Source organism: Euprymna scolopes, chromosome 15 (assembly GCF_053919585.1).
Source record: "Euprymna scolopes isolate OS-2025 chromosome 15, ASM5391958v1, whole genome shotgun sequence".
Taxonomy (NCBI): Eukaryota; Metazoa; Mollusca; class Cephalopoda; order Sepiida; family Sepiolidae; genus Euprymna; species Euprymna scolopes.
Genome location: NC_136496.1, coordinates 99,138,187 through 99,153,186, shown reverse-complemented (window position 1 = coordinate 99,153,186; position 15,000 = coordinate 99,138,187). Strand labels below are relative to the sequence as shown.

At 31.4% G+C, this 15,000-nt stretch overlaps 1 protein-coding gene across 1 annotated transcript in view; it reads left to right on the top strand.

The window, feature by feature from the left end:
* Positions 1-3,060: 3,060 nt before the first annotated feature.
* Positions 3,061-15,000, top strand: part of LOC145294029 (elongation factor 1-delta-like) — a 46,642-nt gene continuing 34,702 nt past the window's right edge. The window contains exons 1-2 of the mRNA XM_080141011.1: positions 3,061-3,110; positions 14,010-14,118. Coding sequence (XP_079997137.1) covers positions 14,011-14,118 — 108 coding nt within the window. The 5' untranslated portion in view covers positions 3,061-3,110; position 14,010. The remainder of the gene's footprint in view (positions 3,111-14,009; positions 14,119-15,000) is intronic.

Sequence of the window (15,000 nt, the reverse complement as noted above, 5' to 3'; positions counted from 1 at the left end):
GGTGAAGAATAAGTTATATATATATATATATGAAAGATGAAGAATAAGTTATATATATATATGATATGAAAGATGAAGAATAAGTGATATATATATATGAAATGAAAGATGAAGAATAAGTTATATATATATATGATATGAAAGATGAAGAATAAGTTATATATATATGAAATGAAAGATGAATAAGTTATATATATATATATGAAATGAAAGATGAAGAATAAAGGTTATATATATATGAAATGAAAGATGAATAAGTTATATATATATATATATGAAATGAAAGATGAAGAATAAAGGTTATATATGAAATGAAAGATGAAGAATAAAGGTTATATATATATATATATGTATATATGAAATGAAAGATGAATAAGTTATATATATATATATGTATATATGAAATGAAAGATGAATAAGTTATATATATATATGTATATATGAAATGAAAGATGAATAAGTTATATATATATATATATATATATATATATATGAAATGAAAGATGAATAAGTTATATATATATATGTATATATGAAATGAAAAATGAATAAGTTATATATATATATGAAATGAAAGATGAATAAGTTATATATATATGAAATGAAAGATGAATAAGTTATATATATATATATATATATATATGTATATATGAAATGAAAGATGAATAAGTTATATATGTATATATGAAATGAAAGATGAATAAGTTATATATATATATGTATATATGAAATGAAAGATGAATAAGTTATATATATATATGTATATATGAAATGAAAGATGAATAAGTTATATATGTATATATGTGTATATATGAAATGAAAGATGAATAAGTTATATATATATATATGAAATGAAAGATGAATAAGTTATATATATATATATGAAATGAAAGATGAATAAGTTATATATATATATGAAATGAAAGATGAATAAGTTATATATATATATATGAAATGAAAGATGAATAAGTTATATATATATATATATATATGAAATGAAAGATGAACAAGTTATATATATATATATATATATGAAATGAAAGATGAATAAGTTATATATATATGTATATATGAAATGAAAGATGAATAAGTTATATATATATATGTATATATGAAATGAAAGATGAATAAGTTATATATATGTATATATGAAATGAAAGATGAATAAGTTATATATATATATATATATATATGTATATGTATATATGAAATGAAAGATGAATAAGTTATATATATATATATATATATAAAATGAAAGATGAATAAGTTATATATATATATATATATATATATATATATATATATATATATATATATATATATGAAATGAAAGATGAAGAAGTTATCTATAACTTTGTATTATCAGAACAATAAGGGGAAAATTAAAAAAAAACTCATTAGACCATGACATTTTGGAGCTAAATGCCTTCTCATCAGAAGAGAAGGGTCAGAATTATACAAAATGCAAATGTAGACAAAACTGGCTTCATGACATTTAGATATGAAATGAGAATGAAGGAAGCCAGTTTTTTTTTTTCTGTATTTGCATTTTTGTATAATTCTGGCCTTTCTCTTCTGATGAGAAACATTTAGCTTAAAAATGCCATGGCCTAAAGATGTTTTTTCTTAATTTTCTTAACTTTTCCTTATTGTTCTGATATAATAAAGTTATAACTTTTATTCATCTTTCGTTTAATATTATTGTTTGCTCTTAATAGCATTGAGCTTTTCTTATCTTGATAAGTATTACTGTGTTAAAGAGTTACTCTTTGATGATAATTATATACATATATCTATAATTATGTAATATGTATATCAAAAATAAACATTTTTCTTTTTTATATATTTCCATTGAACATTATAATCTCCTTAATGACGAGCATTGTTTGCATTTGTGTATCAACTTTTTGAAAATGATTTAGTATGTGACAGCTTAGCAATAATTTAGATTAAGTATTAGATAAAGACTGACTTCTATCGGCACCCTTCGGTCTTACAAGACTAGAGTTTCATTCAGAGAACAGTTTCAGTAAGTATGGTTGGCCAGTTGTTACCATAAAGCAAACCCACCCATCCTTCTCCACGTCACTTAAAAAGTTGTTGGGAAAGTAGTGCCGACATGCTTGATTCCAGTGACCTTGCAGAAGTTACCAAGACATTACTTTCTGCCTTGGACTTTGGCTCCAAATTTTCATAGGTGTGGCAGCAAGGGTTTGAGATCAATGTAGTCTTCTTAGATCAGGGGTCAGCAAACTTTAGCCTGCGACCTTGCTCAGTTTAATTATATATTCCTGCAGTAAAATAAATGATATAGTTTAAATATAAAATCATTATAATTAATACTTCAAATGCACAGAAAATTTATTTGCATATTTAATAACATTGTTGGCAATGTAGCCAAAGCTGTTTGACCCTCCTATATCAACTCCTGTCTTAGATTAGTTGTCTTTCCAGACTGATGGACCCCATTTATTCAAAACCTGATTTTCAAGTAATCCTTTTAAAGTGACAGCATTTCCACTGAATTTTGTTGCTAGAACAAACATGTCAACTTCTTCACAACTAGGTCATGTTTTTTGAATCAAGGAAACCAATTCAACTTCATACAATGACTTGGACCTAACTATGATGTTATATTGCATCAGACGCAATGTAAAAATCATTTTTCTTTCTTATAAACTCAAGCGTAATCATTAGTGACCGCCAATTGATCAAAAACTGCTTTTTCTAAAGCTTATTAAAATCCATTATTTCTGAACAAATTCTGGTTTTACCTAAAAGATAAAACCCTGAAGTTTATTATGTTAAAAGCAGAATAATATAATACTTTTCTATAATTTTTAATAGAATTTTGAGTTTAAAATTTTTCAAAAAGATATGTTTGATCCAGTTCTTGCCCAATGTAAAAAAAACATTTTTTAAGGTTTTCAAATCAATTAAACTAACTTTTTTGTGTCTAAATAAAATTTACTATGATTGGCTCTAAGAATATGCAATAATATTAAAATATAATTACCTTATATTTAAATAAATTTAAATAATTCAATTATTTAGCACTATCTCGTACATTTCAGGAACCATGTGCTTACCGCCGCCATATTGGATTTTAGGTATGGGAACCCAGTCACATCTAAATATTTAAGCATTTTCATGAATTTTAATGTAACTAGACAGGCAAAGACATTTTTTTTTTTTTTTTTTAATAAATTATAATTACAAATGCCAGTTATGGTGAAATGTTTTTTTGAGCTTTGTAATTTTTCCTTCATAATAATTGATCAGTCAAGCTTTAAATTTTTCCTAATACTTGTTAAAAGTAAAAAAAAAAAATGCTTTTTTTTTTCTATTTTTAAACCCAACAAATTTTTGGAATTATATTTCTCAGTTTTAATATCACTTTTAGTCATTTTTTAATATCGTGATTAAAATCCTTTTTCCTTTCTAATTAATAATAACTAGGACTAACCAATAGCATATTCTTTTCATTGTTTTTACTCGAGTATATATCCAACACCGACACAATTAATCAACCGCAGATCGCATCACTCTACATAAAAACACAAGATATCAATGGATATATACCTGAGAATAAAAACAAGAAAAAGAATATGCTGTTGTTATAGCCCTAATAATAACCAATAAGCCACACTTTTTCCATAAACTAGATCATACTGTATTTTCCCCAACTCTTTATTGCATAAATCAAGTTGACAAAGGCTTTCATTAGAATTTGGTGGCTCTTAAAAGGGTAACCCTCTGGGTCGATGCAACTCGTTGGATATCACAACCATCATCTACGGAAATCCATGTCTTCATAGTTATAAGTTAATTTTCAAAAAGGGAGATAACAACTTTTTGTAAATCTGTAATATGCAGATACAATTAATACTTATAATTTTCACACCCTAATTTTTATTTTTTTTTTTTTTTTGTATCGATTCTTTAAAGCATTCTTTATGTACTGGTACATGGAAAGTTTACACATTCTAAAATAAAATTTTTAATCTATTTTTAAAGATTTAAAAGTATGCATATTTTAGCGTTTTTTTTTTTTTTGTTTTTTTTTAAAAAAAGAAAAAAAGTCCCTCAATGGGGCCACCTGTTGGCCGTAGGTGGCGACCCGTAATGCTTTAGAATGGGATCCTGGTGGCTGAGCACCTCATGACCTCGGAACCAAGTGGCCGTGAGTTAGCAACACTCCACTTTGGCCCTTACTTCGGCTAGACGGGCGGTTGGGCAGGCTCGACCCGATCAACCGGCTAGTCATGACAGTCCTTAATAATAGTAAACCCCCACAAAAAGAGAAATACAAACACATTACACTTATAAAAAAACCCAAAAAAACACATACATACTATCATTAGAAGGTGATGGTAAGGGCCAATCCCTGAGATGCTTGGGCGAATGGATTTCCCTCCAACCATCTCCCAATTTAGGGCTCCAAGGAGGGTGAGGAGCAAGGATGATGAAAAAAAACAAAAAATATTCTATGGCTTCCAAAAAAATTAAAAGACCCCATCCAGAAAGTGATAAAGATGAAAACACGAACTTTCCGGAGTATATAATCTTGGAATCGCAAGATAACACATAAATAACTAAAATGTCCCCATTCATAATCGAAAAAATTATCAAATAAAATCTGAACACAAAACAAATTAAAAAATGGAACTTTACTCATACAAGTATCTACTAAAAGTAGTGCCGAAGAAATTTTAACATGGATAAAGTTCCATGATATAAACATCAAAGCCTACCCTCACAAAACCCTTAACACTTCAAAGGGAGTCATCAGATGTCCAGAATTAAACACCTGCTCTCTAGAAGAAATAAAAACAAACCTAAAAAAAACAAAAGTTATAGATACTAAAAGAATTAGAATAAAGAGACGAACAAACAATAACCACCAACACATACATATTAACTTTCAATATTCCCACCTCACCAACTGAACTCAAGATTGGATATATTAACATTAAAGTAGAAACATATATCCCCAAACCACTTCGCTGCCTGAACTGCCAAAAATTTGGCCACTTCAAAGAATACTGCACCAGGAAAACAGTATGGCCAAAATGTAGCAGAAATGAACACCAGGAAACAGAATGCCAAAGAAATATAAAATGCCAAAACTGGTGAGAACCATCCAGCATACTCATCGCTCTGCCAAAACTGGATCAAAGGAAAAAAAATAAACTAAAATATACCAAAAACATAAGTTTTACCGAAGCTACAAAAATTATTGAAACAGCCACCACAACAGAACCAACTAGATCATACGCAGGTGCAACCAAAAATCAATTAAAAACAATAGAAAACATTGAACTAAAGGAAATCTCTACCCTTATAAAATCACTTCAAGAACTAGTTGAGGCATTGAGGGCCACCTTATAGCAACTGCTGTCAACTGAAGCTGTACTTGAAAATAACTACTAAACAGTTGAAAGTAAAATCCCACCAGATCCCAAAAATCAAACACAATCCTCTAACAAAAAACCCACACAAACTGAAAACATCCCAAAACCAAAAGAACAATCATCTAGTACCCTCCGCAAAGAAAAAAAATCAAATCTCACACCAATCAAACAGAAAATAATTGAAAAACCCAAAAATGACAGATCTCGCTCCACGTCAGAAACCAGAACTACAGATCAGAACAAATTTAAATCCTTGGAAATAATGGAAACAGATGACAGAGCCTCCGAACTCCCATAATCAAATAGTAGAAAACAACCACTGTTATTTTTAATAAAATAAAAGGAAATCAAAAACATAAAACTAAACTATGGCCAACAAAATAATCCAATGAAATTGCAGAGGTATAAAAGCCAACAAGAATGAATTACTTCTACTAATATCCAATCTCTGCTCTACTATAATATGCCTACAAGCGACTTTTTTAAAACCATCTGAAACTATCAATCTCCGTAACTTCACTGAATTTAACCACACAACAAATAATTCAAATAGAGCTTCTGGAGGAACATCCATTCTCATCAACAAAAACACAGTACAAAGCCAAATAAATCTACAAACTAATTTACAGGCAATTGCCACCACAACCACCCTACATAGAACAGTTACAATCTGCTCCATCTATCTACCCCCAAACGACCCTATAGATGAAACTGATAGAAAAACTTATCAACCAACTTCCTTGCCCTTCATACTATTAGGTGACTTTAACAGTCATAATGTTAGTTGGGGGGGATGTTCAGACACATGTCTGTTCAGAAAAGGAATCATTATAGAAAATATTATCAACAACCTATGCATATATAATAACAAAAAACCAACCTTTATTCACTCTGCTACAAACTCATACATAGCAATTGACCTCTCTATAAGTGATCCTAGTATTTTTATGGATTACAACTGGACAGTGCATGAGGACACTTGTGGGAGCGACCACTTCCCAATAATATTAGACCACTTTGGTCCTGAAACAAACTAAAAAATTCCTTCCTCGTTGGAACCTTAAAAAAGGTAACTGGAATAAATTCAAATCATTATGCGAACACAAACTCTTACCTGGAAAACATGCGAAAAACCCAATCACTCACTTTACAGATACCATCATCTCAATAGCTGAGGAATGCATACCGAAAACAAAGGTATCAATCAAGTATAATCGGCCCTGGTTTATTGATGATTGCAAAAAGGCTATCAGGCTACGATGTACTGCATTAAGAACATTCAACAACTGACCAACTACTCAGAATTTAAACAACTTCAAAATATGCAGAGCTAAAGCACAGCGAACAATAAAAGAAGCCAAATGTGAATCATGGAAAAACTTTGTGTCCCAAATCAACAATAACACCAAAGACAAAACCATATGGAAAATGATATGAAAAAATATCAGGAAAAAACACAAGTTCTCCTCTCAACCACCTCTGTATAAAAAAAATAACCGAAAAAAAAAGGACATAGCCAACATGCTTGCAGACACTATTGCAAATAATTCATCATTCAAAAATTACAATAAAAAATTCCAGTCTATTAAACATGAATCAGAAAAAAAACAACGTACACTTTAAAAGTAATAATGAAGAAGTTTATAATAAACTTTTTACCATTCAAGAACTGAAGGATTCATTAAAAAAAGCCAGTAACACGGCTGAAGGACCAGATGAGATAACATATGAATTCCTGAACCAACTACCAGATCAACCATTTAAGTACTTACTTTCCATTCTTAATGACATCTGGATCAATGGCAACCTTCCAGCTATATGGAAACAAACCAGTCATTCCCATACCAAAACCAGGGAAGGGTGCATCTGGCCCCTCTAATTATCGCCCCATAGCTCTAACAAGCTGTGTGTGTGCAAGACGATGGAGAGAATGATAAACACCAGACTAATGTGGTTTCTTGAAACAAATAAAATATTAACCAACCTTCAATGCAGTTTCCGAAAACAACTGAGCACTACAGACCACAGACCACGACTGGAAACCTTTATCAGAAATGCATTTATACAAAAAAAGCATATGACTGCTATATTCTTTGATCTGGAAAAGGCTTATGATACCACTGGGCGGTATGGTGTCATGAAAGATCTCAAAGAAGCCGGACTGAAAGGAAGACTACCTATCTTCATCAACAACTTTATCAACAATAGATTATTTAATGTCTGTGTAGGAACATGCCTCTCTGATATTAAGGAACAGGAAATGGGAGTACCACAGGGAAGTATTTTGTCTAACATTGTTCAATCTAAAGATTAACGATATCATTAAATGCATAAACCAAGGTGTGGATTGCTCACTATATGTAGATTTTTTAATTGCCTATAGCTCAAGACATATCCATATAATTGAGTGTCAACTCCAACCATGCATCGACAAATTAAAAAAAATGGAGAACCGAAAACGGATTTAAGTTTTCCACTAATAAGACTAAATGCATGCACTTTTGTCAGCTTAGAAAACTGCACCCAGATCCTCTCTTAAAACTAAATGATACCCAAATTCCTGTTGTCGACGAACATAAATTCTTAGGGTTAATATTAGACAAAAGACTCACATTCATCCCTCACGTTAAACACTTAAAGAATAAATGCAACAAAACCCTCTCATTGATATCTTGTGTTTTTATGTAGAGTGATGCGATCTGCGGTTGATTGTATCAAACTGTGTTGGATATATACTCAAGAGTAAAAACAATGAAAAGAATATGCTGTTGGTTAGCCCTATTATTATTAATTAGAAAGGAAAAAGGATTTTAGTCATGAAATTAAAAACTGACTAAAAGTGATATTAAAACTGAGAAATATAATTCCAAAAATTTGTTGGGCATAAAAATAGAAAAAAAAGCAGTTTTTTTACTTTTAACAAGTATTAGGAAAAATTCAAAGCTTGACTGATCAATTATTATGAAGGAAAAATTATAAAGCTCAAAAAAACATTTCACCATAACTGGCATTTGTAATTATAATTTAATTATTTAAAAAAACAAACAAAAAAAAAAACAAATCTCCAGAGTTTTGTTGCATTTATTTTTTAAGTGTTTAATATGAGGGATGAATGCGAGTCTTTTGTCTAATATTAACCCTAAGAATTTGTTTCACAATTGTGCATAAATCATTCACATGACCACTTCCTTATGTTAAGAATCAGTAGGTTTGAAAACACTTCTTAAATAATATAAGCTGGCCTAATAGTTACTGTACTTGCTGTTTTTAGGTTTTAGTTTCGGTCTGAGCTCAAATGTATTTTTATTTTTTTTTATTTTTATTTATTTAGTTTAATATTATGTTTAATACTGGGCAATACCAGGTACATCTGCTAGTATATATATAATCTTGTTTAGTCAATTACTTGTATCTATAATCTAGAATTAGATAAATTACTTTGTGATTAAGACATTACATGACTTTTTCAAATTCTAAAATTAGAAGTACATCTGTAAGTAACTGATAAAATTTTCAGATAAAACATGAAGCAAATTCCAGTTAAGATGAGAAACTTTCTAACTCTTGAAAATCAATTTTTTCCCCCATTAAAAGATTTTCATTAAAGTTGTACCAATGTTTGAAGGGCCAAGAATGCTCTCTATCGGCCAGTTTACTGCTTTTGGCCCCTCTGACTCTGTTATTTATAAATCTTAGAGTTAATATACCAAAAAAAAGTATTTGAAATTTCAAAGGATAGGTAGAGCTGAGTATATATGATTTGTCATTGAAAAATAATGCAACACTTGTAGTGGGATTATCAATAGCTGGGGCTTACTGAATTCATTACCTGTAGAGGCTATTAACTACCTCCTCAATGAGGACTGGATGTGACACAATATTATATAAATAAACTAGACATTTTAGCCTAATAAAAACCTGCAAAAGTTATAACTGTATGGCATAATCACGTTGACACACCGGTTCTCGTAAGATCACCAAAGTTAAGCAATGTTGAGCCTGGTCAGTACTAGATGGGTGACCAATTTAGGAATGCTAGGCACTGTATGTAGGAGGATCTCGACACCTCTCTGCAAAAGTTGCAAAATCCCAACGTCGTCATCTCCCCTAACGGGGATATACATGTGACAGGGGACTGCTTGTGAATTTCATACTCCCATGGAACTTCCTCCTTTTGAGGAAGCCGGTTAAACCCACAGAGGGTTAGTGCTGTTTCCAGTTTCCATTCCGAAAGTTATAGCCTATTCACTTGGAATGAGTGCTTTATGTCTAATTGGTGGTTGAATATGGTTAAATTTATGTTTATTTTTGCATTAAATACATACTCCGATAAATTTTTTTGTGTATTGATATTCATATTAAAACCCCCTTTTTTTTCTACTTAAAAAGAAAATACAACTGTTATATATGGATCTAGGAATTGCATTCATCTGTAAAAGACCTAGCTAATTTGCATATTCTTTTAAACATTCATTTTAATTCCCTTTAAGTTTTTTTGGTTTTCTTATGAGACTAGCGAGGGGTACCCGGCGTTGCCCGGGTGTTTGTAGGGGTGTGTGGTGTTAAATAAAAAAGAAGCCGGGGGGGGGGGCGGTTAGGATCGAAGCCGAACCCCTGAGGCGAAGTTTGAAAATAAAATCGGCCAGCCAGAAGTGAAAGATGTTTGAAAGTCGTCGAGCGTTACGACGATGACGATGTAAGCATTGTTATAAGCGAAGTAAGAAAAGAAAACGTTTTAATTAAGGGGGGGGGGTAAACACCAAAAAAAATAACGTTCGGCAAACAAACGATTAAAACAGAAAAACGAACGAACGTAACGTGAAAAATGGCTTAAATAATACAGAGTTCAATATTTAAATTTAAAAAATCGAAAAAAAAAAAAAAAAAGACATCTCACACCACGATTCGAAACCAAACCGTTTAGATAATGAACCAAGGCCTTAACTACCTGCGCTAAAGCGGTGTATATAAAGTTTGTTCGGTTTATCAACTATTTAAAGTAAATCAGGTCATGACGTCATCTGACGCATGCATTGACCCTCCCCCCTGTCGATTTCGGGGTGAAAAAGTTAACGTTTTTCTCGTTTTCTGTCTAAACATCTCTCTCTCTCTCTCTCTCTCTCTCTCTCTCTCTCTCTCTGTTTGCGTCTCTCTCACTCTCTCTCTCTCTCTCTCTCTGTTTGCGTCTCTCTCACTCTCTCTCTCTCTCTCTCTGTTTGCGTCTCTCTCACTCTCTCTCTCTCTGTTTGCGTCTCTCTCACTCTCTCTCTCTGTTTGCGTCTCTCTCACTCTCTCTCTCTCTCTCTCTCTCTCTCTCTCTCTCTCTGGTTGCGTCTCTCTCTCTCTCACTCACTTCGTCTTCCTTACTATAAAGACTGGAAAATGGCATCTGGCTGTTTTTATTTTTAAAAACTTTGTTAATATTTTTTGTAAGCGTATTTTTTTTTTTTACTTCACATGTTTGTCTTGTTATTTTTCATTTAACTATCGTATCTACCTATTTTGAATGTGGTAATAACTTTGGTAACGTTGCCATAGCGTAGAAGTTCATAGTTTAGCTTTAATTTTTTTTTTACGGATAACATTTTTAAATTGTAAATTAAGACTGCCATTAGAGCTTGCTGAGGTCAAGATCACGTGACATGACTCAGCTGGTTTTAAATACAAGTTGACCCAAAATAAATGGCCGCGTGTATACTTTATGTAGAAGAGTTGGCAGCCGTATTTTTTGGGGAAGTTATAAATCGATTTAAAAATATGTAATGTTTAACATTAAAATGTCACTTTTTGGGGGGCCCTCCCTGCAGAAAATCGATCAGTTGACGCACTTCTGATGGTCACTTTGGGCCAATTTTTCGATATTTGTCGACCGGAAGGTGGGGCTTTCATATGAGACCAAGTTTGTGAATTTTTGTTGTGTCTGTCGAAAGTTTTTAGCAGACACACCTTGATTGAAGTGAGTGTTCCTAATGATGGCGGTCTTAACAGAGCTGAAAGAGAGAAACAGACCAAATACCAAGGTCTCATGTATGATATGAAAAGAAACTGGAACCTAAAGGAGATATCGATCATACCAGTTATCATAGGTGCCACAGGACTTATGAAGAAGAACCTGAAGTCCTACCTAACTAATATTCCTGGTGAACCAAGTGCAAAAGAGATTCAGACAATTGCACTTAAGGGAACAGCGAGGATACTAAAAAGAGCTCTCGGTTGGTTTCAATAAAAAAGCGGGGCAATGTTGGCAGCTGGTTTGGCTGCCCCATACCCGGCATTACAATCTTCAAAGGAAGAAAAATTAAAAAAAATAAAACAAAAAAAAAACATACATACACACATTTTCGCTTTTATATATATAAGATGATCATCTTTAGTTAACTATTACGTGTAATATTCATGCAGATATTCTACATGATTTATATTTGTGTAAAAATGTTATAGTAAACACAAACCTCTTTCTATATATATTTATGTATGTATGTGTGTGTGTATATATATATATATATATATAAATGCGTGTGTGTGTGTATATATTTATTTTTTAAAAACAGTAATCTACGTAATGTGTGTTTCGGGGGCCCTACCCCTCTTCAGCATAGCTTGACTGTTAGGATTCAGACCCGGACCTTATCTACATCAGTTCAGCATGTTAATCCCTTACACTATGATGCCAGACAATTTATCTGGTTACATAGTTTTTTTTTTTTGTTTGTTTTGTTTTTTTAACAATATTTAGGTTAATGTCTCTGCCTCAGAGATCCAGTGTTTTCTTCGAAAATCACCCATAAAAAAATGGGCACCATAACTTTTTATTCGTCCATTAGATTTCACTGAAACTTGGCCAAAATGTGAAGGCAATTGTTTCAAATATACATTCAGTATCGTTGACCCTGGCAAATTATGGTTTGCATCCCCCCAGGGACTTTTAGGGCTAAAAACCATCCCTTCTTGAGGCTTTTTTTTTCATATTTGTCCAAAATGTGATTATGCATGTATATTTACCTTTTTTTTTTCTTTCACTTTGCCCCTTTTCTTTCTATTTCACTTTGCCCCTTTTCTTTCTATTTCACTTTGCCCCTTTTCTTTCTATTTCACTTTGCCCCTTTTCTTTCTATTTCACTTTGCCCCTTTTCTTTCTATTTCACTTTGCCCCTTTTCTTTCTATTTCACTTTGCCCCTTTTCTTTCTATTTCACTTTGCCCCTTTTCTTTCTATTTCACTTTGCCCCTTTTCTTTCTATTTCACTTTGCCCCTTTTCTTTCTATTTCACTTTGCCCCTTTTCTTTCTATTTCACTTTGCCCCTTTTCTTTCTATTTCACTTTGCCCCTTTTCTTTCTATTTCACTTTGCCCCTTTTCTTTCTATTTCACTTTGCCCCTTTTCTTTCTATTTCACTTTGCCCCTTTTCTTTCTATTTCACTTTGCCCCTTTTCTTTCTATTTCACTTTGCCCCTTTTCTTTCTATTTCACTTTGCCCCTTTTCTTTCTATTTCACTTTGCCCCTTTCTTTCTATTTCACTTTGCCCCTTTTCTTTCTATTTCACTTTGCCCCTTTTCTTTCTATTTCACTCTGCCCCTTTTCTTTCTATTTCACTCTGCCCCTTTTCTTTCTATTTCACTTTGCCCCTTTTCTTTCTATTTCACTTTGCCCCTTTTCTTTCTATTTCACTTTGCCCCTTTTCTTTCTATTTCACTTTGCCCCTTTTCTTTCTATTTCACTTTTTTGCTGTAATGTTTCCTATCATAAAAGTTCTTGCATCTTTTTCTGATTTCCTTTCTCCATCTTATTTGCTAAAATATAACCGATAGGTTTTATCTCTGGGGTCTGAAATAACTAATAGTTTTTATTGCTGCTGCTACTTTTTCCTCCCTCGCTAATTTATTGGTGAAGTAGAAAAGTTAGCTTTATCACTTTTTTCACTCTCCATTCCACCCACTTGGCTTCTCATGCGCAGCTTTACATCCAAATAGCTTTCACTAATAAGCGTTTTTCTATTTTACCTAGTATCAACGAAACTGCACCTTTTCTTAAGGTTCATTATTATTATTAACCTAAAACAAAATCTTATTTTTAACTTTAAGGAATGTTTTTTTTTCTCAAATGTAGACTTTATTTACTTTAATCATTTTCTTTGTTTCCTTTGTTTATGCACTAAGAAAATAAAACTGGTCTAACTGCCTTTTCATCTGTCTGACATCATGCTTCATTTGCTGAAGCTAAAAATTCCTTTTTCATTTGAATTTGTCAACATTGATTTTCATTGAATTGTAAATTAAAAAAAAAACATTGTTTCATCTATAGAAAGTGATTAATTGGAGAAAATTTTATTTTTACCTTTTTTATAAAAACAAAATAGACTAGGATGTTTACTGTTTTGTTTTTTTGTTTTTTTAATTTTATTTTAGTTATTTTTTTTTTTTTTAATTGGTTGATCCTCAAAATTTGAAAGCTTTCAGAAAACTTGGACATCCATAAATTCAATTTTCTTTTCAACTTCCATTTGTAGCAATTTTTATTTCAATTTCCATCTCAATATCAACAAAATAACCTTTGAATATTTTACAAATTACATTTAATTTTTGTTTTTGTTTCAGAATGACTAACCCACTTCTTCATGATACTGTCTGGCTACAGCAGCCTAAGTTTGAAGAAGCAGAATCTGCATTTCAGCGTTACCTTATATGTGGCAACGTTTCAGCTCATGTGAGTAATACTTTCATCTTACCTTCTACACATTATCTTTCTTTTTTTCTTGTGCACAACTTGTAACTTTCTCTCTTGAATGTGAATCTCATTTAATCCTGTTCTGTTCCTCAGCAAACGTTACAAGTGGAATATCATTTCATTGCATAAACTAATTAATAAAAAGGTGTACTGTTTATTCTAAATTATTGCTTATAATTTTTAACAGCTTTATGACGTTTTGCACATTAAACACTTGGGTGTAAAGTTGACTGAGACATTTTTTTTTTTTTTTAATACTGAAAGTTATATTCGTTTCCATTGAACTGTCGCTGCATATTTTAAATATTTATATATTTATTGATCATTATTTAGGTACATTCAATGATATTAACTGTTAATATCCAAATATTAAAAAAAAAAAAAAAAAAAAAAAAAAAAAAGAAAAGAGATGGAAGGGTCTAGATGGTGTTATGTTTTCACTCCAGACTGTTTTGATTTCAATTCTGGCGGGGGGGGGGGGGTAATTGAAATGAAAGTAGATATGTATAATGCTTATCCCCCCCCCCTCCTCCACATTTTCATTGTTCTGAATATTAATAACCAAATTTTTATTTTGTAAATTTAAAAAGAAATGCAACTGTTATGGGAGCGATGAGCCACATTAAATTACCCCATTAGGTTCCAATGTCCTATAAATAGGGCATCAATTCTTGTATTCTAAAATATATAATAATACTGTTTACTGCATAATTACTCTGAAGAAAGGATAAAAATTCAACTACATTCATCAACTTATCTCCAAAGGTTGTTAGAACCCTCTTACAAACTCTTGTGAAATTTACTAAAACTAATTCTGATAATGTATGAACTTGATATATGACATAAAACTGCATACATGCA